We start from the raw sequence: 27552 nt of genomic DNA on the forward strand, positions 1-27552 counted from the left end.
TCACGGCAAAAGCAGGAAATGGTAAAATCTGAACTGTTCATAACAATTCAAAGTAAAATTCGTGATGTGCCCAAGATACACTTGAACCTGAATACGCTCACAGTCTTGAACGTGAAATTAGCATATAAAAAGAAAACATCCAGATAAATGCAGGAGGAAACTGGTAGGAGGAGTATGACTGTGGGAGGCCTAACTACCCACTGTGGTACTGTAATAATAGTTCAAAGAAGGAAAAAGTGGTAAGGATTGGAAGACCTACAACGTAGGTAGTGAGACTGTGTGTATGAACTCAATATTCAATACCCAATTTTATGCTCTAAAAATGGAGAATGTACCTTCTTCACAACTGTCCATAAATCATTTACAAAAACCATTCTGTGCTAAACCACAAAGAAAAGTCTCAGGGAGCTTCCCAAAGAAGAGTCTGTACAGGCCCTACTTCCTGTCCATAATGCAATAAAGCTACAACTTAATTTTTTAAATTAAACTTAAAACTCTCTTGAAAAACTAGCACACAGGTGCACACAGCTGAGAAGCAGGTGTCTACTGGATTGCCCACCCAGCAATACTGCCTTCCAGGGACCTCCCCTTCCAAACACACCTCCATTGCCATGGAAACACACACAACCATATTCACCTGACATTAGACATCCCATTTTATCAGTGATATTTTCAATTAGGCATGTGAGTTCTGAGCAGGTCAGAACAACCACAACAAAGTATGCATTTGGCGTGGGTTGGACCTTTACCTGTTCCCAAATGACTTTGGAGAGTTCCTTCTTGTTCTGAAGAATGGCCCAGATGAAGAGCGCTTGCAGGGGGTGCCGAGTAATAGGAGACACGTCCTGGGAGGAGTTAAAGCATGAGGTCAGCATGTGCAAATGGAACATCACAGTAGTAGATGCACCGCTCTGAGGCTGGAGATGGGGGTCAGGATGCCCCAGGAGAACACCCCACACTCGGAGGGCTCTGTAACTCGGTGTATGAATCCATTTTAACAGCACAGTGATGTGATTTTCATCTCTGCAACTCACCAGGTGGTATAATTTGACACAAAACCTTTTTTCTATCATAAAAGACAATGCACAACTAGAAGGAAGGTATAAAGGGCGAAAAAGTGTGCTGACAGCAATTTAAAAACTGAATGACATCTGGCAGGCCGAAGAGAAAGCAATTCCTTCTCATCACATGAATCTTTTTCTCACCTATAAAAATCATTCAGACTGAATTCTAACTTTCCTATGGTTTAAGTTCAGTTATCACAACGTAAAACTATGCTTATTTCTTTGCAGCATTATTCAAAGTTTTGATTCCTAAGATATCAATTGGGGTCCCAGCTCCTATTCAGCATTCCAGATATTCCAATGAAACCTTTTCAGATAGAAAACAACTAAATGTATATATTCTTTTTAAACTTCCTTAGAGGTTTTATCAACATCCAAACTGCTTCAGGCACAGTTATGGATACTGTGGAGGGTCTTAACATGAATAATGTCAAACAGAAGCTTTCTAAACACTTCCAATTACTTCAAATATCTAAAAAATCATTTAGATGTTTGCAACACACACACATGTACACATTAAAATCCTAGAACTATAAAAGATAATGACCTAGTTTGAGTTTCCCCAGAAGCAATCAAGCATTTGAGACAAGTAGTTTATTTGAAGGGTGATCTCAGGAAAACCAATAGGAGAGTTAGGAAACAAGATCAGAAAAGTAAGAACCCATAAAGGGTGCATTACCAGCAAGTCGTCTTGGTAGGTAACTAGAGATTAATCCCTTAGGCAATCCTAGGAGCCAGTGGAGAACACAAGCTCAGGATTATCTCCTCCAAGCAGGGAGGGAGCTGGGGTATTTATACACCAACATCTGGCAGAAATTGGTCTCAGACCAGAGCAACCCTTCAGCAAAGAGTCGCAGGTGCTGGCAGTTGGAAACTGAGCCTGCCTGTACTTAAAATAGGAAAGCTTGAGAGAGTAGGGGTGGTGCCTCCACATCTTCTCAAATGGAAATCTGGATTATTCCACTGGAAATATTCTCCGCTCTTTAATTCACAAAAGAACACTTGGCAGTTCTTCAGTCCTCTACATGGGCAGCAGAGGACTATTTTAAGCAGATCATGTCCATAAGGCTAAGACAAGAGCATGCAGCCATTCCATTGTCCCTGTTCCCTGTCAGATGCCTTCAGAAAGTGTGTGCACCACACTAAGCTTCATAATTAGAAAAACTGCAAGAACTAGTTTGAAATATAGCACAAAGCTGAAAGCAAGACATCAGAGAACTCACCAGGTAGACTCATTATCTTAAGCAAAGGCAGTAGAAAAAATTAACAATGCCAACACATTAGCTACTTTATGGCAATGAGGTAGGGAGTGGGAAAGATGGAGGTAGAGAAATTTTTTAAAGGAAGACTCAAAAAAACAGAGAATTCAAGCAGACAACTGCCCCAGTACATACGTGAAATTCTATGTCTATCTCGTCCCTGCTATTTCTGTCTTCCTTCCGGAAGCCTCTTCGGAAGTTAGCCACCAGTTTCCAGACGAATGTGAGGAGGGCGTCGTTATAGGAATTCTTGGCAATCTGCAGGTTCCGATACACAAGGGTGCTGAAGTGATTGGAGAAGAGCTCGGTGAGGACGTCGTTGGTGAGAAACGTCCGTAGGTTCAAGCCATTCTCCAGAAAGAGGCGGACGAACTTGGGTCTGTCCTTTATGAGAGCCGTAAACATGACTTCTTGAAGGTCAGCAGACTACAGAGAAAGACCAGAGAGAGAACTCACACCCTAAGTCCAATAAAGGAAACACAAGGTGTTTTCTTTCCCAGTCACATTGAATTTCCAGTCACAAAGTAATAGCATCTTCAACCTCTCTTCCAATTCTGCTTTGGGAATAAAATTTATCTTTTTAATTGTACACAATACTGGATTATAGTTCCAATATCTAGACAGGCGAAGTAGCATGGCGGAATCTTTGAAATCAGCTAGATGTGGGCTTGGAAGTTACTTGGCTCTTGTTACTGTAAAGCATGGATAATTACAATGTAGGGATGTAGGCATGATGTTGGTCAAGAAGAAGCACTCAGTTAGGGCACAGGGGGCTAGCAGTATAGTGCCCATCACTTCTCTGGAGTCTACAGGAGACACTGATGGTGTGCCAACCACCGGCCAACTCTTCATTCTGTGCCATGGAATCGTCCTGCTGCCCTCCACATGCCACCAAGTGAACGCCTGGTCATGTCACATAACAATAAGTCATTGGAACCCTTGACAACTACACCAGGTTATTATTTATCTTTATCTCTAGTTTCTGGGCTCCTGATAAAACTTACCCCATGGAAGCTTATTGAAAATCTTAGTAAAGATAATTAATGTTTACTCTGGGCATACACCAGGTCTACAGGCCACACCAGCTCTCAGATATGTCCTGTTTGTCCTCCACAATATTTCTTACAATGTGATTCAGTTGCCAACATTAAGATTAGAAGGTTCACAAAAATCCACATTTCCAGCATTAAAATCCAGATTCACGAGTGAAAATCAGAAGCACTGACAACACAGGGAACCATCAGCTGGAGCCAAGTGGCAGCTGCTCCTACAGCCTGGTCTCTCCTGTCCCCAAGGTCCCCAGCACTTCTCATTGCTGTCCAACCCAGTGTCTTACTTGCCTGCCCCCTGGTTCAGGGGAATACTCCCGCCAAGGGCAGCATTATCGGTTTATGTTTCTGTATAATGTTGGTCTCACGGGGATCACACATTGCCTGGAGAGGGAACTGTCAAGAGTGCCTCGAGGCCCCACACTGTGTCTCCAGGTAGCATAGGGAGGGGAAGAGGTGGCTGCTCTGGAGACAGCAGCGGCTGCACTTTCTCCCCCGTCCTCATGGCAAATGTTTCTTGTGCCTGGCATTTCACATTTCCTTCTAAATCCGCTGGCCTTGCCCGTGCTCATACATTTGATACATAAGGCGGCGGTTCTCAAACTTCCGTCACAGTCACCTGGAGAGCTTACTAAAACACAGGCTGCTGGAGTCAACCTCAGAGCTGCTGCTTCAGCGAGTCTGAGGTAGAGTGTGATCATCTGCACTGCTGACACGCTCCCAGGTTATGCCCACGTGGCACTGGTCCAGGGACCACACTGGCAGATGAGAAAGAGGAAGGCTTTGCAGCCAGACACATCTTAGCTTCCAAACCTTGGTTCTACCATCACCCGGATGAGTGACCTGGAAGAAGACTGCATCTCTGAGCCTGTTGGCTCTTCTATAAAGAGGTGCTGGTGGGGACGAGATGAGACAAAATACAGGTCAAGATGCCTTCAGAGATTCAAGTTCAGAGCAGACCCTCAAAAAAACATCAGTCACTCCGTGTCCTGTGGTACCCATGGAGCCCTGGCTTATTAACCAGCAAAATGAGATCGTCCCTGTTACGGGCTGGTGTGAGGGCCAAGTAAACTAACACAATGAAACCGCTCTGTGCATCATAAAAGGTTACACAAATATTACTATTATTCCAAAGATTCTTATTTATTTTTAAACAAAGACTTATATAGCACTTAATACGTGCCAATGTTCTAAGCACTTAGAAAACTTATCTGATTTGATCATCATAACAATCTGATGAGCTAGGTTCTGCTGCTCGTCACCTGGAAGGGCAGCAATGAAAGAATTAGGAGAGACCATCAAGTGTAAGGAAGTGTCGTTAAAGAGGAAGGGCAAGGTTATCCACACTCTCATATTCCCGATTACCCTCTATGGGTGCAAAAGCTGGACAGTGAAGAGGGCTGAGAGGAGAGAAATGGATTCATCTGGCATCTGGCGTTGGAGGAGAGCTCAACGGATAGCCTGGGAGGCTGGAAAGATGAACAAGCACGTCCTACAGCAAGTTAAGCCTGAACTATCGCTGGAAGCAAAAATGATAAAACTGAGGCTGTCCTATTGGGCACATCATGAGAAGGCAGGATTCTCTGGAAATGACCATAATGCTGGGCAAAGTAGAAGGCAGCGGGAAAAGAGGAAGGCCAGATATGAGACGAGTGACTCTACAAGGAAGTCATAGGCATGAGTCTACAGGAGCTGAGTAGGGCTGCTGAGGACAGGACACTGTGGACATCACTCACTCAGAGGGTCACCAGGGGTCAGAGATGACTTGACAGCACATAACAACAAGGGCATGGTGTACACGCTCCCACCATGGCCGGTTTTCAGCTACCAATGTGACATCATTGAATGGAGAATTGGAAATGGACATGGAGCAGCACACCACCATATAGTATTTCCAGCACGCAAGTACAATAGATATAAATAACCTCCAGAGCACAGACCACAGTAAACATAGTAAAATAATCAGAAAGTGTTGAGTCTTGATTATTTATCATTTTTGTTTTTAATAAAATTTATTTAGTTTTTAAGTTTATCTAATTTTTAATAATAACTGTATTTAACAACCGACTCACAAAACCCCTAAACATTTAGCAGTCACCTCTTGCTAAGACCAGTAGGAGCTGGCTGCAACTCTCCACACTATGGGGAAATTGAGGCACAAAGAGGTTAAGTCATGCCGATGAGCTGGCTCCAGGGTTTACTCTCTTAACCATGAGGCCTTCACCCTTAACTATCTTCAGGTAACTTAACAAAATTAAATGTACCATTCAATACGTGCCTGAGTTTATGCTTATTTGCACGATCTGACCTTACTTAAATAGGACATTTTACACATGGAGATTCATTTATGAATCAATTAACTAGATCCGCTCAGAATTCTATGTTCTCTCAACTAAATAAAGGCTTGTAATGTGTGATGAGGTTCATTACACCGCAAAGACCAAACACAAGATAATGTTTGCTAAAGGAATGAATAATTTAAAAATCCATAAGCCATTACTTTATTTGCATTCTATTATTAAAATTGACCATATGTTAATATAAATCAAGTTTTCATCTTTGATTATACAATTGGCCTTAGACATACAACTTCCATACTGGGGGAGTCTCAATTTTCTAGCTCTAAGGCATTCATTGCATGTTTTCAATCTACTGATTCTATTGTTCCCTTATGCATCTCACTGCTGACAATTTTCTTATCAGAACGAGGTTAGGCAGGTGGGGCAGGGTGCAAAATGAGGACCACTGTCTTGATTTTTAGTTGAGCTACTTCTGGTAAACTCCTTTCGATCATTCTGCACATATTTTCCTTATATACTTCTGCCGATCTGCTCCCCAGAAGACATCTACACCTCTACACCCAGATAAAGGGTCCCCTCTCATATCATGGTTGAAGAGCTATAAACTTTGGATGGTGTTGGTGGGTTGATGTTTTCTCACAGAGGTGCATTTATTTGTATTATCTCTTCACAACAAACCTACTACGTCAATGTTATTATCCCATACTACAGATGAGGCAAATGAGGCTCAGCAACACTGATACACCAGAACAGAATAATCCTTTGCAAGATTCAGTATTGAAGACTTTGTCAGAAATGGACCAGATGCGACACTGGGATAACCCAGGAGGGCTTCTTATTTACCTCCCATCGGCGGTCGTTGGTGAAAATCTCATCATTGGCTAGGTCCAGCTGGTTCCATTCCAGCAGAAGCTTCAGCTGCCCGTTCCAGTTATCCTTATCCTGTTCATTGGTGCTAAAGGCTGTCAGAGGACAGGAAAAAAATCACCTCACCAAAGGCCCAGAAATAAGAGAGTCAGAACAATTTCATATGGCCAATTATCAAAGGAGAGTCTAAGCATCTCTCTTACAAACACTGAGAACCGTCATCTCACTGTATTTTCATTCATTCTTATCCATATTCTGTGTCCCAAAGGATCAATCCAGGCAAAAATAATATCTTTCCATTTCATATCCTAACAGTATAACTACGGTATATTGATATTTTTGCATAGATTCAGATTCCATAAGTGTTACATTTCAAGGACCACATCTGACTTACACTATATCTAAATCTGTGAAATAATGAGCCACATTATAAAATGTTCTACTTGTCTTTTCCAGAGCTGATATTTTCTGTATCTATGTATCTCTATAGATATAATGCCATTTTAATAAATATCCTTATGACCAAATTTCTGGCCAGCACAATAAGAATGATTCTAATAAACAGCTGATGCTTAAATCGCACGTCCTGGTTCCCTCGCCCTACTCTGCACATCTTATGTATTTTAATCAGGAGGCCCAGCTCTAGATGTTCTTTGCTGAGGATCTATTTCCCTCAAGTAATATCCACCTTGATGGAGTTCTAAGACAGCAAAGACCACAGATGAGAATTTGAAAACTGAGGTTCATTCACAAGCTTCAAGAGATTTGTAAACCCCTGAAATTGAATGTAAAATTATTTATGTGTGTGAAGTGTGTGTGTGCCTGTGTGTGCATATACATGGAACCTTAGGACAAAGGTCCATAGCTTTTATTACATTCTCAATGGAGTCTGAGGCTCAGATAAAGATTTTAAATTTCAGTTAAAGACAGCTCTTTGGCGACTGCCATGATTGTATTTGACCAGTATTTTAACGACATACAAATTCTTGTTGTATTAAATTCATTCAACTAAGGAGATTTAACTCAGCAGGTCAATAGTGGTTATTCTAGCTTCCAATCTATGATAATCAAAATTAAGTGCAAGATTACATTTCAATAAAGCTGTTAAAAAAAATAAATGCTAGTCATGGAAAGCCACACAAAGCTGAAACGTCTAAATGAGCCATTTTTACTCACCTTTGTACAAAGCGTAGGAAATAGCGTTGCTCACAATTTCATCTCCAGCTTCCTCCATTTTAATAACTGTTAATAGGTGAGAACTTTCGAGAATTTCTTTGAGCTGGCAAGATGTAAAGAGCAGAGCTGTCAGCCAACTGATTTTAGGCATGAGGAGCCTAAACTCCTCTCTTTTGGTGAGGAATCTTTTATTCCACTTTTTTTATAAAGACCACCGACAGGGGTGTTCCAGATCTCCTTCTCTCACCTACGACGCCTTTCTAAACTGGAATAACAAGTCCTTTACCATAATGAGAATAAAGTACCGGTTATACAAGGCCACTGTCCAAAACCTGAGAGACTCATTGACTAAGGGCGAGTGTGTGTGTGTGTGTGTGTAACGAATTCAATTGTTGAATGAATGAATGAATAAACGAGGAAAGGGTACCAGAAAACCACAGAAATCATCCAAGTGTGATCACAAGAGCTTAAACCTAAGAAGTTCGCTGTGAACGAGAGCCAAGAGGACTTGGTGATTAGATAGAGAGATAAGGAATTTGCTATATTATCCTTGGTGATTTTCTGTAATGTTTAACTTCAAATATTTTGTAAAATTAAAGAGCTGGGGAGTGCTGGCCCAGTGGAGCAGTGGTTAAGTTCGTGTGCTCTGCTTTGGTGGCATGGGGTTCACAGGTTCAAATCTCAGGCACAGACCTACACACCACTCATCAAGCCACGCTGTGGTGGTGTCCCACATACAAAGTGGAGGAAGACTGGGACAGATGTTAGCTCAGGGCCAATCTTCCTCATGCAAAAAGAGGAAGATTGACAATTGACGTTAGCTCAGGGCCAATCTTCCTCACCAGAAAAAAAAAATTAACGAGCTGGGGATGGACAGAGCCCCAGATTCCATGGTTTTGGGTGTTGGTGATCTTGGTGGAGGCCTGGTGAGGAAGTGCATCTTCTAGAGGAGGAAGCAAGTCTGGTTTTGGTTAGACTGCCTTCCAGGTGGTGGTGGGTTTTCCTGGCAACATTTGGAAACGGGGACCTGGACCCCCAGAGTGTCTGGGCCAGGCGGCAGAGGGAAGTCTCAGGTCAGGTTGGGAGGATGAAAGATGTGGACCAAGAGGTGTCCTTGGGTTTGGACTTTAGGAGGTGACCTTTAAGGCTGTAGTGTCCTGGGGAAGGTGGTGCTGGAGGCCTTGGTTTAAAGGCGCCCGAGGTGAGGAGGAAATAAATAAAAACTTCAGGAAAATACACTCCGTAGTGGGTTCAATGGAGAGTGGGAGGCGGTGCATGAGGGCAAAGGCCCTCTCCCCGTGCTGGCAGGAGAGGGGTCTGAGTAGAAACGACAGGCAGGGAGGGGTCCAGGTTCCACTGCTCTGGGACACAAGACATGGTGGGAGCACAGAGGGGCTGAAACATCCTTTCTTTTGAAATGAAAAGGGAAAAGGAGAAAGTGAACATGGATCCAGAGCAAACCGATGGGACCCAGAGACGGCTGCAGGGGTTCCTACCTGGTCTCCGCTTCTCCACTCGTGTACTTTTGCCTCCTCCAATCCTGTCCCCCAACTGCAGCCGGTGTGAGCTTTCCCAAACACAACCCTGATCACATTCTCGCCCTGCTTCAAACCTTTCAGTGACTTCTCATTACACTTGAACAAAACCAGAACCTTAAAATGAGGTTCAAGGAGCTCCCTGACATGGCCCTTTGTAAGCTCTCCAGCTTCCACCCACAATATCTATCCTCATTGCCATCTTTCAGCTTTTCAGGTAGGCCATGCTTACCTTGGACCTCAGGACCTTTGCACATGCTGCTTCCATGATTTCAATTCCAACCCTCACCCCTTTAACTCTACTCATCCTTCACATCACAGCTCCCACATCACTTCCTCTGAGAAGCATTCCCCTGGACTTTGATACCAGGCCAGGCTCCCTTGGCTCAAGCCATTCTGAATTCACGTTACCTCTCTTCACAACACCCATTTCAGCTTGAAATTATACAATGCTTTCTATTGTAGTCACTCAATATGAACTTTTCTTCAGTTTCTGTTTTCTCTATGAAGACAGACTCTTTCTGTTGTGTATACTATTCTTTCTGAAGTGCCTATTCCAGAACCTGGCTTAGAGAATGTGCTCATTTAATAAATGTCAACTGAATAAATGAGTAGATGAAAGAGTTTGAAATGAATGAATGAATGATATCGAGGTTGGCTGATAGATGGGAGATTATGAAGGGTCAATTTTTTGAGAAGGCAAGGAGTAGATATGGGGGAACAACTCTGAGAGAACTGGTAGAAGAGAAGGGCATGACCCCAGGAAGAAGTATACAAAGTCTCTTTGTAATGTATGCTATTTTTCTTCCCTTTTTTTTTTTCTTTTTGGTGAGGAAGATTGGCCCTGAGCTAACATCTGTTGCCGATCTTCCTACTTTTTTTCTCCCCAAAGTCCCAGTACATAGTTGTATATCTTAGTTGTAAATCCTAGTTCTTCTATGTGGGACACCACTGAGCATGGCCGGATGAGCGGTGTTAGGTCCATGCCCAGGATCTGAACCAGCAAACCCTGGGATGCCAAAGCGGAGTACACAAACTTAACTACTTGGCCATGGGGCTGGCCCCTGGGATCTCTTGAAAAGGTCGACAAAGTATGAGTCCAGGTTTCTGGGCTGGTTGTCCACATGATCAGTGAGGTCATCCACAATTATGCTGGGACTTTGCTCAATTAATATTTGACTGAATGTATACATTCATTAATTAATAGTTCTACTCTCAAGCTTGGTCTTTTGGGAAATCTGTACCAACTGCAAAACCTCATAGGAGCACATCATTAAAATGCCAGACTAATTTTTACTAATGATGTACATCTTCTGATTGATATGATTATAATTATGATATATCATTAACATATTAGATATGAATATGAATTAGACACGAATCCCAGAAAGGATAATATATTCACAGAAAGCGAAATGTGTCTGATTTTAGCCTGCTTCAGATGAGCTTTCTGTAATGATTTTCTTGAAGCAGAAATCAAAATTCTTCATTAGGTGGAACGGCCTTTTGGATATGACCTGTTCCAACTCTACAAGCCAACATGTACGAGGAGTATGAGGAAAGTCCTAGAACGGACCCAGGGCCATCTTTGGTGGGTAACTTGGGAGCTGACTATATCTTCCTCTATGCGTATCCTTGAACTAACCACTGAATTTCCATCCATCACAGGAAATTACCTTGAGCACAGAGCTCAACATGCAATAACTTACACCGATATTTACACTTTGGGACTGTGCCATCCACATGTCTGGAATTGACTCAGACTGTTAGGTCTAAAAATGCAGAGAACAGAAAATGCATAACCACTTTGGGGAGGGAAAACTCCTTCTCCTCACCCACACGTCTCCAGGCAGAGGGATCTCCATGCCAATTAGGCCCCTGGAGCATCTCCACCCCTTTCACTTACCGCTACTCAAGGTAGGGGGGTGACACATCAGACTGGTGACTTTGGCCTTGCCCAGCCAGCCCTTTCCTGCTTCTCCGTTGGGATCTGCTCTTTGCAGAATGCTAGTGCCATGGTCTGCCATCAGCCACATGCCTAGCCTGGCGGGGAGCCCAGCAGTTGCCCGGGGCTGCCTCTGTTTGGGTGGGCTCATCTGTCCCATTCTGGGGCTCAGCAGAAGGAGGCCCATTGTGGATGCCCCCCGAAGCCACGTCTTTCAACTTTACCTCCATCATCAATGAAGCTGATATTTGATCTCTATTTCCCCGATTCTTATGTCTGTCTCTCAACTGGATGTGGCCAATATACAAGAAATCCCAGGACAAACTTGCATACAAAACCACCAGGTTTACCTTCTTTAGTAAAATCTGCAAAATGTAACTTCTCAAGTAGGAATATCATGTAAGCATTTGTTGTGCAGGACATCATTCAGCACCAACATTGACCCTCAGCCCTGGGAAGAAGATGCATCTGCATTTTTAAATTCTGAATCTTAGACAAGGAGGCTTAACCCAGCAAGGACTTGCTTCCTAATCACTTCGATCCCTCTGCACGTCATCAGGATTATCACCTAACTGCCCCCTTATCTGAAATTAAATAAGACCAATAGGGTCCCATAGTCTGTTAATTCACTACAGAGTACCTGGCGGCCTGGAAGACTGGGTTGATTTCTCTCATTATTTACAAGAATTTGGTTGTCCAGGCTGGCCATAAATAATGACAAGGGCTACCATGAGCAAGAAGATGATCTCCATCACAGGGACGGCCTTCCCACATACAGAGATGCCCGTTTGGCCTGTCAGACTGTCGAGGACTGAACCCCAGGATCCCCGTGTTGGTGCTCGGCAGGGAATGGGTGCCGGTGCCCTGAGGGCCCTACCAGGCCCCTTTGGGGAAGCCACTGGAGGATGGTCAGGAGCCTAAGTCACCCTCAGACCAGCGGGGAGCAGGGTGGGCCTGGAGGCCCAGCCAGCTCGGCCTGAGTGAGAGCCTAGAATCAGCTCCAGGGTCACAGAGCAGGATGTGGTTAGATCAGCCATGGCACAGCCACCCCACGGAACGCTCTACACTTGTGAGAAACGGTGAGTTCAAAAATGGCTAAAAACAGAACGTATCACATGATTCCATTTGGTTAACAAAACATGGGTGTAAATGTGTGTGCATGTGAAATACGTGTTTACATGTATGTGATTAGACACGCAAATGACCTGTTTTGGGGGACGGAAAAAATATCAAGGGTTAGAAATGAATCCAAAGTGTCAAGAAACTATCTCTATGGAGGGAATTCTGTTGATTTTGTTTTTCCTTTTTGTTTATCTTTATTTCATATTTTCTCCACAATGAACATGCATTACTTGTGTAATAAAAATAAAGGAGAAAAAAAAAAAAAAAGATGATCTTTGCTATTCCAGGATTTCAGTTTGCTGTATTTAGTATTTTGGGGTTCTTCCACAACTAAGTATCATTGAAATGCCCATCTAGCGAAAGAATTTTTTTTTATTATTTATACTAAACCCAACCTTCAACTCTCATGGTAAAATGGGCTCTATGACTAAAATAACTCTGACTGACTACAGCCTGCTATTTCCTTTATGGGAAAATTTCCAACGGCAGCACATGCTCCTCACATGATCCAAATATAAAGGTCATTTTTGAATGAGCTGATGTGGATGCACCTCCTGATATTAACATGAGCTTCTAACGAACTGAGCAGTCAAGAAAATGAAAGTCATTTCAAGTCAATGGCAGTCATGAAACAGAGAGAAAGATGAGAAGGCATAGCATGATGTTAAAATAAGAAGCATAATGATATTCCAATAAGTGCGCATTTCTTACATGATCTAAAGAGCAAGGCGAGAGATTCTGAATTGAGTCACAGGCCAGTTAATTTAGAAAGGCAATTATTCTGTAGGAACAACTTCTCCTATGGATGTAGACCCAATTTAGAATCTGCGTTTCTTAAACATCATTATCAGGGGTTTCTTTCCTCCTTCTTTCCACCACTCATACATACAAAGCACAGAAGCTCAACGTTGGTGGACATCATGGTGTAAAAGGAGTACCAGCTTCACAAACAGACAGACTTGAGTGTAAACCTCATGTGCCACCCCTTTATGAGGTATCAAGACCTGCCTCCTTCTGTGAGCTTCAATTTCCAGCAAGAAAGTGGTTTGGGCCAGAGGAGAGTCTCAAAGTCACAGAGGATGTATAAAACACCCTCAGCTGCTGTGGCGCCGGGCATTTCAGGCTTTCTCCCTTCCCAGGACCTTGGCCCCCCTGCAACTCACCCATTTGATCCAGCTCTCGGTTTCCTCCTCCGGCAGCCGGGACACGGTGCGGGGTAAGAAGCGCACCAGCTTCTCCTTGACGATGGAAGATGTGAGGGCGTCCTCCACCTCCAGCAGGCTCGCGATCACGTCGGCAATCTGCCCCGAGCCTTCCACCACCACGCAGGGAATTTTACTTTTGATGGAGGTGTTGATGGCCTGGGAGAGGGGAGAGAGGGTGGGCCAGTTGGAAGGGACCCTGAGCATCCACAGAACCCAGCTCGGGACCAAGTTCCAAATCAAGTTGGTGAACCGAACATATGGACACATCCCTGCCTTTTTCCCTTTGGACTTTTATTTTCAATCAGAAGCAAACCAAAAGTTTGCAATTGCTTCATGAATGAGAAATGTAAGCCAGTTGTATTACATCCTGTGCTGAAACCAAATTCCATAATAAGGACAAGTGTGACTAGCTTAGGTTTTCCATAAATAACTGCTTTAAAACATCCCTATAGACAAAATCAACCACTCCACATACTGACATGAGAGGTTGGAGTGAAAACTCTTAAGATGGTATTCAGTGTTATCATTGATGGCTTATCTGAGAGAGGTTAACAATATTCATACTTTTAAGATATGAAAATACCTTCAAACAACAGCCACATATTTTGTATTATGTTGACTCACATATTTTCTCGTCAAATAATTTCTCTCACCCCTTTGATGAAAAGAGAATAAAAATATATTTGCTTCCTGGATAAACATCTACATTTTTATTTCCTTTATGAAAACCACAGAGGCCAGCACGGGGGCATCAAGTTTCAAGAATTGTCTTCACTTGACAGCAAAGTGATCCACACACAGAGACAGAAGAAACTGTGAAGCCCCTTCCTTCAGCCAAGAGTGAATGTCTTCCTTAGAGAAGACGTAAAGTGCGTGGTCCCCTCATCAGAACAGGCAGAGGGCTGACACATCCATCAGGCTGGGATTCCATCTGTACCTCACCTACTGCACTAAAGGTGGATGTCAGGGCTGTGCTGCGGCGGGGGTGGGGATGATAAGAGAGGGAGCTGGAAGATGAAGGGATCAAGAGATGAAGAGATGCTCAGCTGGTAGTTTCTGCGCCTTTCCCTCCTCTCTCCTATCCCCTGTTCTGTGGGTTGTGGATTGCCTGAGCAGACATTTGTGGAAAATGCTGTAGAAACACAGCGCCCTAGGCCTTCTGCAGCTCTCTGGAAATCTAAATTCTAAATCTAAGATTAGAGAGAGAGTATGCATCTTTGTATGTATCAATGTATGCATCTTTCCATCATGTTCTCTCCATCGCTCTTCCTCTTTTATGTGGCTACTGCTTTAAGCATTCACACACTGACAATTTCACATCGAAAAACATCTCTATTTTAATTTTTCCCTGAAAAGTCTTTCCCTGAAAGACTTTCATTTAGTGATGGTCTCAGAGGCCAATTTCATAGCAGGTGCTCCATAAATACCTGTTGATGAATGAATGAATACATGGAAAGATCATTGTTACATAAAATAATAAACAAAGGGAGGTACTAGATTATAATTCTAAATAACTTTGGCAGGAATTACTTGTAACTCCAGGGGTATTTCCTGGTAAAGAGAGAGGAGAAGATCAAGAATCTTCAATAGCTATGCTCTAAGCCTTGTCTTAGAGTTAAAACAGGACAGGGAATATGGGGGGAGGACAAATCAACATGGAAATTAATTAAAAGGAGGAGTTAAAAATTACTTTCATGGGGCCAGCCCTGTGGCACAGTGATTAAGTTTGGCACACTCTGCTTTGGTGGCCAGGGTTCACGGGTTTGGATCCCCGGCGCAGACCTACACCACTCATCAGTCATGCTGTGGTGGCAACCCACATATAAAGTGAAGGAAGATTGGAACAGATGTTAGCTCAGGGTGAATCTTCCTCAGCACACACACAAAAATTACTTTCTTGTAATGTCCTATTCCTAGAAAAATGACATCTTGAAAATGATGCTCATGCTTTCAAATACTGACTAAAATGCAGTTGCACTGATGCTTTTTTAAAAGTCAAACAGAAGTCTGGCTGCAGGCAAGATGAACTCAGTAATAGCAGAGTCTACATGGATAGGATGGGAAGCAGAATTCTTCCTCAGTTGCTCAATGTTGCAGGTGCAGAATCATTCGAGAAGCTTCCCATGATCTCAGAATCACTTAGGGTTTGGGATTTCTTCATGTGGGTGGAGTCTTGCAGCCCGAGGAAGCATGTGGATGGACTTTAGTTGGTCTGGGAACACCGATTTGGGGGCAACCTGTGTGTGTATGGTCACAGCTCATCTCCATGCAGATGGGGTGGCCATGGTTTTCCAATGTACATACTGGTTACAATCCTTAAGTCTCATGAGTTAATGTCAACCCTTCTCCTTGGCAGGCTGTTGGCCAAAGCCAGCACTAAATATACAGGCTATTCACGTTGCTTCAAAGTCTCTTCCTAAATCTTGTCGGCTGAGGAAATAATCTAAGCCTGTCAGAGGAACATTCTAGGGTGGGAAAAATGCTCCCATCATGCTGCAGTAAAATAAGTTAGTCAGGTTGGATTAGGCGAGCCCCAAAGTCCGCAAATATACATTTGTTAAGCAAGCTTATTGACCGATCTTCTAGAAAACCAAGCCAAAACTCACTTTCAAAGTCTCTTTTCCACCTCCTTGGGCAAAACACACAATGGGGATCTTGCCACCATAGTTGGAATCTGTAAAACATAATGCGTAAAACTTATTTTGGGTTTATTAGAAATATTTGCCTACCTCAAGAAGGAGGTGGACCAGGAGCTTCTGTCCTGTGAGTCCAGGGTGTGGGGTGATGGCTACAGATCAGACTTGACTATCTTCCCACTGGTCAGGATGGATACGTCTCTGTGTCCCAGCCAGTAATGGCATGACATGTATCACATCGCAATTTGTTAATGCTACTTAAAATGCTAAAGTCTTTTACTTTTGCTAATATTTATTAGGCCAGGTTCAAGTTTATCCTTATAATAATTATACTCTCACTCATTTGCATAATCCTATGCTTTCTTGAGTGGGTGATAAATTTGCATAACTGTGTTCTCTCAAGGGAGAGCATTGCATATATAAACATCTTTCTTTGCGTACGTCCCGTTGAGAGAGGAAAAGGGTTGAGAACATCTCCAGCGAGTCTCTGTCATGGAGTCTATCACTACATCATGAGAGAATTGGTTCCACAACAGGACACATCTCAACCACAGGAAGACAGAGAGCGTCACTTTCCATTGCAAATAAAGGCTTTCACTCAATTGTTGCATTCTCCCCTTGAAACCAGTGTTTTAGGTGGTTCTGTTATATAGAAGTAGCCAAAATTCAAAGAACTAAACCATCAACTGTTCAACTAGTGGGTTGGTTTTTATCATTTCTACCCTAGTTAACTGCATTGCTTTGTGCTCTCATATTTGCCATGGTGGATGGTATTTGTTCTTAAGTGTTGTCTCGCAGAAGAAGAGACAGCAGGCTTTCTATGCTGACCAACCAGAGTGGGACAAGTCAGTATTTGTCATTGCTCCAGCACGTCGAAGGGTACCTATCACAGTGACCCAGGCAGAAGTACTCCTAGGATGTCAAAGAAAGAAGAAAAATAATGGCTCTTCTTTGGGAACAAGACCTAATTGGGTAGGTTCATCGTGCTGCACTCAGTAATTGGGAGCTACTGTTGGGAGTGCTGCTGCTCTGGTTATGGCATGTGGCTGACCTCCCACTTTCTAAACACCGACCTTGAATAGTGCGCTTGGAGATGTACTTCTCCAGCTGATCCCGGAGCTTCGCTTCCACCGTGGGGTGTCCGTGGCAGCCGTTGTCGACCAGCAGCAAGTGCGTATGATTGTTGTCCAGGATGTAGAGCGGGTCTCTCTTGAAGTCATCCATAATGTACTGAGCTGAAAAATACTCCTGAAATGCACAAAGGAACTTGCCTTTGAGATTTTATAAGCTGGACAAGATGCATGATGATATTTTATATGTTCATATGAAGGCTAGCCTTTTGGGTTCAACTATACTGATGCCTCCTCCCAGATTCCTAGGTTCAAAAGGGTCTTAGAGATCTTACAATGCAGGCTTTCGTTCTAAATATGAAGAAACAAAGGTTGAAAATGGGTAGGTCACTTGCCTATTGTCACATAAATGGCCAGTGACAGTGTGAGGATCAGATCCCCAATCCAGTTCTTGTTCCGTTGACCTGAGCTCTTATGTATAAATTCATCGAAACTGACAGCATTCAGGAAAGTGTGTATGTATATGAACACACACACACACACACACACACACATATCCAGACACACAGATATTTATATGTATATACACACACATATATGTAAGTACATACAATATACACACACACACTCTCTCTCTATGTATATATACACATATACACACACACACACATATATTTGAGCGTGTCTATCTGGACACAGGCAGAGGTAGACATTGACATAATCACATACATATTTGTCTGGCATCTATCATATGCCAAGACCTGTGCCAGAGTCTAGGGATTAAAAAATGAATAAAATGGAATCTTCACCCTTGCAAAGAGCATAGTTACAGGACCACAAAAAGAAGCAATCAAACAGATACTTTGTCACAACACTTAACAGCAAAGAATAAAAAACTGATGCAGGAATATGAAGAAAGGAGTTCCTGACCATCACGTCCCATTCAAAGGTGTTTAGTTTCTAAAGTATCAGGGTTGCATTAAAAGGTGTTTCAACCCAAACTGCAAGAGTACAAGTTAAGTTGAAAAGTCAGTGAGAAGAGGAAGGTTATTGACTCTATTAACAGAATATACACAATCAGAAGAAAGGCAGAACGAAAAGTAGAATTCATATGTAACAGTTCTATTCTCCAGTGGCCCTTGCCCCAGCAGGAGCTCCCGTCAGGAGAGCCCTGGACAGATGAGATAATATTTGCAAGGCAGGCATCCAAGCATTTCACGGAGGAGCGCTACAAACTTTTCTTGAACAACTAATTCCCATTTCACTTATATCCTTCCAGAACACAACACTGATTCCAAAACCTTAACGAGGAAAGAATCACAAAAGGAAAAGCCAAAGGTCAAGCTCTCTAATGAACAAGGATACAAAATTCTTAAAACACCGTTCACTAATTAAACTCAGCAGGATTATTCAGGAGCAATTAGTGTTGTTTCCAGGAGTCAGTCCGTTAGATTATGGTTTAAAGGAGAAAAATAACCCAATAGAGGCAAAAAGATATTTAATACTCAACATTCATTCCCACTTTAAAAAATTATACACTAGAAATGAAAGGATGATTCCCTACGATACTTTTTAAAAATATATGTAAATTGAACTTTTAGACAAATCCTATTTACTGGTGAAACACTACACTCACCCGCTAACCACCTGTCAGGATACCTGTTATCATGACTATTATCGGACATTACTCTGCACATTTTAGCCAAGGCAACAAAATGAGCAAAAAATGCAAGATATAACTAAATGGAAGAGTTGTTTTAAAAAGTAACAATATATACCAATAATACGTTTGCGAACAGAGAACAGCCAGACAATCTACTGAAAAACTATTAGAACAAAGACAAGAGTTCATAAAACGTTTGATTCAAAACAACAAATCACTATTTTTATACACACCAGCAAAAATCACTTCAAAAATTACATTGAATAAAGACCCCATTCACAAAAATTAAAAAATTAAAAATCTCTAGAAATAACGTTAAGAAGAAATAGGTAGGACCCAAAGAGGAAAACTGTAAACTTTCCTGAAAGACACAGACTTGCATAAATTGTCACTGGACAAGGACCTGATAGCATAACAATCACATTTTTTCCTGCAGCAACTTACAGGTTTAATTTGATTCCACTTAGTGAGTGTGAAATTTTATTGTGTTGTTTTGTCTTTTGTGTTTGTTGTGTTGGGTTGTATCTTTACAAAGGGATTTTAAAGTTTAAATAACAAGAATAATGAGTAGAGACTTGAGCTATCTTTTTTCTTTTTCTTTTTTTTTTTTTTTGTTTTTTGCTAAGGAAGATTGACCCTGAGCATTAGCATCTGTTGTCAGTCTTCCTCTACTCTGTATGTGGGTCGCTGCTACAACACGGCCACTGACAAGTGGTGCAGGTCCGTGCCTGGGAACCAGATCTGGGCCACCAAAGTGGAGCACACCAAACTTGACCACTAGGCCACAGGGCCAGCCCCTGAGCTATCCTTTTTAACATGACAATAATTTTTAAAGTGTAGTGCTGACTCAAGAAAAAACAGCTGATGGAAGATGAGAAAAAAACCCTAGAAAAGATCCTCAAAATTATGTAAAACTTTAGTGCTTGTGAAATGCAGTATTGTTTCAGCCAGCTGCATTTGGATCCTAGTAGAGCCCCGTGGTGGGGTTTGTAATGAGGCCATGAGTAGAAAGAGATGTCTGACGAAGTCATTATGAACAATTATGAGGTTCAACTTATGCAAAAGATCAAACACCGTTGTTCGTGGAAGGCAGAAAAGAAACAAGGAAGTCAGCCACAAGGTCATGGGTTTCCTGCAAAACTACTCTATCATTAACAGAAACATAAAAGGATAACAATTAGCACTGTAATTTGAGTATCTAAAAATAATCTATGCTTATAGTAGAAAACATGGAAAATGCAGAAAAGTAAAAGGAAAATTAAAATCACACTAAATTCCACAACTCAGTGATAGTCCCCATCAAGATTTTAGTGCATTTCTTTCTTTTCCAGGCGTGGATTGATTTACATAGTTTTCATAATTTTCTATTTAAAATTGTAAATATTTTCCATACTAGGAAAACCATTGGAAACAGTATTTTAAAGGTTCAACAATTTTCCCTCAAGTTTTGTGTAATCTACCTGAAGATTCTCCTATTATTAATATAACTAGATATTTAGGTTCATGTCAATTCTTGCTACTATAAGAAATATTTTAACGATATATTTGTCCAAATATTAAATTCCCTAGTGATGTATTTATGATTATTGGATATATATTATGAAGCTTTCATGCTCTTGATACATATCTCCAAAGATTTTTCCAGAAAGGGCACAAATTTGTTCATTCTCCAGCAATTTATAAAGATCTCATGCTTCTGTATGTGCTGGAGACTATAAATATTTTTGAAATTAGCTATTAATAGACTTTTTTTAAATTGTGACTAGGTGAAGCCATCTGGCCAAGAGTAATTTTGGAGATAATTTTTTATCTTCCTTTAAGCTCATTCATTGATAATTCATCTAGTCAGATTTTCTAGTTCTTTTCGAATCAGTTTTTTAAAAGTTATAGTTTCACAGAAAAATATAAATTCCCACGAGATCTTCAAATTTATTGACACACAGTTGTATGCAGCATCCACATAATTTTTCTCAACATTTATTATTATATTTGATTTCTTGGTCCTATTTATTCCTTAAATTAAATTGTTAAAACTATTTCAGAGAAAAAAGAATATTTCTATTCTTTCTCTTTTTTCTTTTCTAATTAATTTATTGCTGATTGATTATTATTTTTCTCCTCCTGCCCTTCTTAAGTTTTGTTGGTGTTGTTACTTTTCAAACCTATTAATTTGAATACTGCTGTGGTTAAAGGACTATGAACCATGGCTCTGCCACTTACCAGCCATGTGAGTTAAGGAAGTTTCTTACTTTCTCCATGTCACAGTTTTCTCATCTATAATGAGAGGTAATAATGGTTCTTAACTCATAGGACTGTTGCAAAGATTAAATGAGTTATTATATATAAAACACTTAGAATGGAATCCAATACATAGTGAGTACTATTAAATAAGTGTTAGTTATTATTGTTATTATTATTATTGAGTTATTTTCACTAATAAAGGTAAACAACTACGAATTTCACTCTTGATGCAGCTTTGGCCATACATTGTTAGCCTTAACATGAAATGTTTTCATTTTCATTGCTTTCTAAGTGACCTGCAATTACAGTCATCACTCAGCATCCTCGGGGGATTAGTTTCAAGACCCCCCTTGGAGACCAAAATCCGAGGATGCTCAGTCCCTTAGTTGGCCCTCTGCATCCAAATATCCAACTAGTAAACCCAGTACGTATACCACCTGCAATTGGTTGAATCCATGGATGCAGAATCAGAAGATATGGAAGGCTAACTGCATAATTTTGAAAGTTCTTTTTTTTTTGGAAGACTGGCCCTGAGCTAACATCTGTGCCTATCTTCCTCTAGTTTATATGTGGGGTGCCTGCCACAGCATGGCTGACAAGCAGTGCATAGGTCTGCACCAGGGATCCGAACCAGCGAATCCTGGGTCACCAAAGTGGAACATGCAAACTTTACCACTGTGCCACCGGGCCAGCCCTTGAAAGTTCTTTTTTGACCCAACAGCTATTTAATAAGAAGGTTGTTTGATTGTTTGTTCTTAATTTCCAAGTGATTGGCATTTTCTGTTTAATCTTTATAGATTCATTTCAGATTTTACTTCTTGACAGAGAATGGGTCCTATAAACTCCCACCAGGGAAATATTGAAGTCTTTTGTTGTTGTTCCAATTCACAGGTAAAAATACTTTCTTTACAGGGTCATTTTTGCGATTCTATGAATTAATATATGTAACGTGTCCACCAGGGCGATGATGATTATACAACACCGAGTAGACTCCTATGCACACAACAAAACATCGCTAACAGATAACAGCATTCTTTCCCACCCAGCTGGCCACTGTCCTCAGACTCCTCCCCAGGCCGCTCTCACCCTGAAGGTGGCATTTGATGTGAGGCCATCTCGCCATCCCTGGCCGAGCGTCTGGTAATAACAATAAAAGCTACTATTCAACCTGCATAATTAATTTATCCCACAACAACACAAGGTCATGATTATAAAAACTTAGAGAACGGATCTCGCTCAGACTATGCAGCTGTCAAAAGATCGGTCACTCGCACCCAGACCTCCGGGACCCCAAAGCCCACCCTCCTCCCACTCCACCGTGGGAGACACTCAGGAAATGCCCCCCCACTCTCCTCTTTCCCGCAGGAACCTCAACAATAGTCACAGACACAAAAGTAAAATAATTTCTAAAAATAAAAAGAACCACAGTGATTCCCCAAATCCCGAACATTTACTGCATAAACTTCTAATGAGTCCCGGATGCAAGACAGTGTGGAGTAAACTGCGATTTCTGAGCATCTGGCCCAAAGCTTCTGAGTAAAGAACACCTTTTGTTTAAGGAGGTCCTCAATTCACTAGAAATGCTGTTTTCAAAATTCCATACTTGATACAAAACCCCACATCTACCTTGTATTTCTAACATGAAATTCGCATTTCATTACTCTCTAAATATGCTAACGGGAAATTTTGGGAAGGGGCGTCTCACAGCCCTCTTAATGCCAAATTAACCAGGGGCCACAGCATTCATTTCACTTCCTGTGAGTGTGGCCAAGCAACAAAGGCATGGGAGCCAGGACTGGAACCCTCTGGGGACAGATTCAGCTCATGGTTATAAAGAATAAAGAAACTGATTCTACCACAATTTGCTGAAAACAAATCTTAATGAACAAAACACATCCATGGGTAACTCCTTCCCAGGAGTTCTTTGATTATGTCATCCTTATTTTCAATCCCTGAGGTTCCAAAGATGCTCCTTGTAAGGCCGCCTTCCCTAGGAGCTGACTGCGCCACAGAGCCCCATGCCGTGGTCTTTCTCCCACATGAGTGACCTCACAGACCTCCTCCGGACCCACTCGTACCTCAGCATCGCAATTCCTGATGAGGGTGTCCCTGTTGGAGACCATGCCCCAAGCCGCTATGCCAATGGCCACGATGTTCTCCTCCGAGCTCCTGCTGATGGTGTTGTCTCTCACCACCTCCCCGATGTACTTCATCAGGCCATAGTGGGTGCCTCCAGTGAGGATCCAAGCGCCTGTCAAGTAACGAGAGGAGCACGCGCTCAGCTGGCTCGGGTTCCCTTCCTGTGCTCACAGACCCCTAAAGAAGCTCCCGTCCCAGGAGTACCAGGACGCAGCACTGCCACCCCACTTTGGAAAGGGCCTCGCCTACGACCGTATGGAAGGGAAGGAGAAGAGGATCTCAGTGTTTCTAAGAGATGCTGGTTTAAAAAAATACAGATTCTGGACCTCATGGTAAATCTCCATCATCAGACTCTCTGGCAGGTGGGCCAGGGACTCTGCATCTTTAACCAGCCTCTCAGGTAAATCTTTTTATGGATAATAAATACCTGGCCTGAGCCTTTGAGCAAGTTAGGCAGTGCCTCCATGGAAAGTGGAGCACGCTCCCAAGGCTCCGACCCCCCACCTCCCAGACCCCCACGTGGGTGGGTCTCCGTGACCTTCCTGGCATGACCTTGGTGCCTACAATTTAACTCTACTTTAGAACCACACAATTTTGCATACTGCTATCTTAAGGTTTCGATGTGATGATCTTCACAAGGTCAAGGGTTTTGAATTTTTGTTTTGTTTTTGTTTTCGAATTGAAGTAAATAAAATACCTACAAAATATTATTTTGCATAATAATAGACTATAAAGTTGGAAATGACTCTGCTCGAATCTGCTACCCATGCAGGAATCCAGCCCGAGGGACGGTCCCAGCCTCCCTTCATTAGCTCTGGTCATGGAAGTGTCAGGAATCCTGAGTGAGGGAGCCCTCTGCTCCAACCGTCAGAAGGGGCCTCTGTCCACCATTTGTCTCCGTTCTCTAATTTTACTGCTGTCTTCAGCAGTGAGGAACAAGCTTAGTCAACTCCCACGTAGAAGTATGTCCAATATTTTACTTCCAACATTTTAAGGCAAATGTGATGCAGTCCTTAGAATTTTCATACCCGAAATTCAGCCAGTTCTCAGAGGATGTGATTCCAGACCCGTCAGCACCCAATCTCCTTCCTCCAGACAGATTTCAAGAGTCAACACCTCCCCCCCTTTAAAATGAGACAACAGGAAGTGAAGGAGCTCTCCGGGGGCCAATGCTGAGCACAATGAGACCATTAACATCCCCTCTCTGGCCCCTCACTTCACCTAAGAAGCTGTCCCAGGCCAGGAACTTCTGTCTGTTTTGTTCTGCTATATTCCCATCACCTAAAACAATTCCTGACACATAGTAGGCATTTCATAAGAACATTAAATGAATGAATGATGTGTGTTCAGGATTTAACAAGGAACTGAGTTAGTTTCATGACAAAGTAACTACTCACGGTGGCCCTCTCTGGTTCATCAGGAAATTGAGAGGAATACATGGGGGGGGATCTCAGTTTCTTCTTGACATTAAGGAAAAACTCATATCTAAAATAAGCCACCTAGCTCCTTAGTGCTGTCAGTCAACTAATATTCCTAATAAAGAAGCTTTTAAAATGTTAGGCTTGGGTAAATGAAATCTACTCATAAGGAAACATGAGTCAAACTCAAATTGAGGGGCAGTCTGCAAAAACAGTTTGTCTACAGTCTTCAGAAATGTCCTGAACAGCCGAGAAAGACAAAGAATAGTTCGAGATGAATGAACGTTTTTTAGCTTGCTATGATAAAAAAAAAAAGCTGAATGCATTGGAGTCCAGATAGAGAAAAAAATTTTTGTTTTTTGCTCTAAAGGACATTGTTGGGATAATAGCAAAATCAAAATATGGACGGTTTGTTAGGGAACAGTATTGGTCCACGTTAACTTTCTCGGGTTTGAAAATTGTGAGAAGTTATAGGAGAGAACATCCTGTTCCTAGGAGAAGCATGCTGACATACTTGGGGGCAGAGGGCCATGATGCCCGCAATTTACTCTCAATTGATTGAAAAAAAATCATAATATGTGGATATTTATGGAAGGAGATCAGACAAATGTGGGAAAATGTTAAGATCTGGTGAATCCAAATGAAGGGTGTGCAGATGTTCACTGTGTTATTCTTACTACTCTTCTGCAGGTTTGAAATTTTTCATAATAAAAAGTTAGAAAAAGAAATGCTAAGCTGAACATCTGTAGTAACAGAGCCACTGTTATTTATTTTGATCTCTATCATAGACTTTCGTGGCGCTGCCCACCTCACAGGCACTGTCACTATTTCCAAAATAGCATCCTTGATCTCAAAATTAAAGAGCAAACGAATTAAACTTTCCTTTTTGAAAGGAATCTCCTTTTCGCCAGAGTATTCCGGGTAAAATATTATATGCAGAAATAAAATGAAAACCTTAGAAGATTAACCGAAACATAAAATCACCCGCAAGGAAGTACCTTAACGCTGATTTTAAAGTTACTTTGCGAAACCTCCCACCATGTGCCAGAGCTCCCTGCCTGTCCATCATTTGAGGATCTCTCCTTTAAAAAGATCATGATTACTCATGTCTTTCTAGAGCATCTGGATCCTGCGCATGAATTGCATTGCGAATTTCCGTCTCCGAAGAGGCTGCGCAGCCAGGATGGACTAACTGGCTGGCGCAATTTCCCAGGACCTCAGGGACCGTCCGCAATTTCCCGGACCGCAGGGACCGCGCGCACCTTTCGACTGCGCGATGTAGATCAGGCGGCTGAAGATCTTGCGCATGCGCGGCTTCAGGGCGAAGTTTTTGGCGCCGCCGGTCACGGAAATGACAAGGTTGGGCGTTTTCAGGTGCCAGTGCTGGGTCAGCAGCTCGTAGAGGGTTTCCGCGTCGGTGTCGCAGGACAATCGGATGTACTGTGGGGGAGAGGGAAAGGACAGGGTGGGCGCTGTCCACCTGGCGGTCGGGGTGTAGCCGCTGACCTGCCCCTGCGGAAGGGGCGAGGGGAGGGGACCGCAGCTAAAGAGGGTCCCAGGCAGGGAAGAGCAAGGGAAGCAGTAAACTAGGGGACGTGGCTGCCACTGAAGGGCCCTCCCAGCCATCGGGAGAACTTGGGACTTGCAGGCAGTGGGGCACCTGAGAGGGCTGAGGTTTACACCTGAGGGAGCCCTCGAACGGTAGGGTCGACTACAGATGGAGGAACAAGACAGGCAGGGAGAGCTGTGGGGCGGCAAGCGATTCGGTGACCCATCCTGGGCCAGGGGCCCTGGGAAGAGACAGCGGTGGACGGAGCTGGGTCACTTTCTAGGGCTGCAACCATGGGGCTTGGGGACAGGAAGAGTCAAGGCCCAGGCTTCTAGCTGTCTGTGGATATTTCTGCCATTGAGCAGAGGACACGGGAGAGTTTAAGAATACGCACTTTCCAATCCTTAAACATTGTTGTCAAACCTCGTGTAAGAGCCTGCCATGTGGGTGTGCAGAGGGAAATGTCACCTTATTCCGGGCCATATGTATTCTCAAGAATGCCATACACCAAACTAAAGGGGGTGATTCACAGAAGTGTTCATCGGGCCTTTTGTAGCAGTGGGGGTCACCGTGGATGCTACACGAATGCCTGCAGTGTTCGCAGAAAAAGGCTGCTGGGCGATCAGCCAGTCATCGTCTCTGGAGTTCTCCAGTTGCACATAATCTAATCACAGCTTTTGACTTTTACAGGATTTATCTTTTTCTGCAACAGTTTTTGCATTGACTGCCCATCTCTCCCACCTTCACGCTATTAGACAATTCAAGGTGGCCCAAGTTGTGTTGGTAAATGAATTAGCCAGCTCAAGTAGAAAGCCATTGCTTACCTTCCCTTTCCTCCCCAGAGTCTCAAACTGAATATCTCCAAAGGCATCTGTTGGAAATTCCTTGGTGTGTTTCTTGTAATTCCATTTCTCGTTTTGGTTGATCTGCGTGCCTTCAATGTGCTGGCTCTGGGCATAGCCACACTTGCACACGTTTTCCCTGAGCAGAATGATATTCACAGGAAGGAAAGGATTTCATTAAACTTACTTAAATAGTTTGTCACGTTTTTAGAATGTCACACATTATCAGCTTAAATAAACGCAAAAAGAGATTTGACCATCAGGTCTTATTTTCAGACCATTTGCATTATCTCAGTTGACTGTTCAAAAATTATCTTGGTGTTGTCCCCCTGTTGTCTATTGTCTGTTCACCAAAAAGCTGGCTCTGTGTTGAGAACTGAGATATAAGGAGAGCAGACCCTGCCCTCATGGAGTCTGTCCTCTACATAAGTGGACATGAGGTTCTTGTGGGATAGAGTCTTAGAAATCTGGA

The 27552-nt window shown here is 42.6% G+C and overlaps 1 protein-coding gene across 2 annotated transcripts in view; it reads right to left on the minus strand.

Moving 5' to 3' along the window:
• TRPM8 (transient receptor potential cation channel subfamily M member 8) overlaps positions 1-27552 on the minus strand; it is an 81611-nt gene that overhangs the window by 44484 nt on the left and 9575 nt on the right. Inside the window, exons 3-12 of one of the 2 annotated variants that reach the window (XM_014862582.3) lie at positions 27063-27219; positions 25952-26129; positions 23211-23383; positions 17232-17406; positions 16129-16196; positions 13481-13678; positions 7716-7818; positions 6516-6634; positions 2459-2749; positions 750-845 (exon numbers count right to left, since the gene is read on the minus strand). In XM_014862582.3, the coding sequence (XP_014718068.3) occupies positions 750-845; positions 2459-2749; positions 6516-6634; positions 7716-7818; positions 13481-13678; positions 16129-16196; positions 17232-17406; positions 23211-23383; positions 25952-26129; positions 27063-27219 (1558 nt within the window). Of the gene's footprint in view, positions 1-749; positions 846-2458; positions 2750-6515; positions 6635-7715; positions 7964-13480; positions 13679-16128; positions 16197-17231; positions 17407-23210; positions 23384-25951; positions 26130-27062; positions 27220-27552 lie in introns of those variants that run through there. The other variant, XM_070489349.1, reaches the window with a different exon arrangement.

The sequence above is a fragment of the Equus asinus genome, chromosome 19, assembly GCF_041296235.1.
Source record: "Equus asinus isolate D_3611 breed Donkey chromosome 19, EquAss-T2T_v2, whole genome shotgun sequence".
NCBI lineage: Eukaryota > Metazoa > Chordata > Mammalia > Perissodactyla > Equidae > Equus > Equus asinus.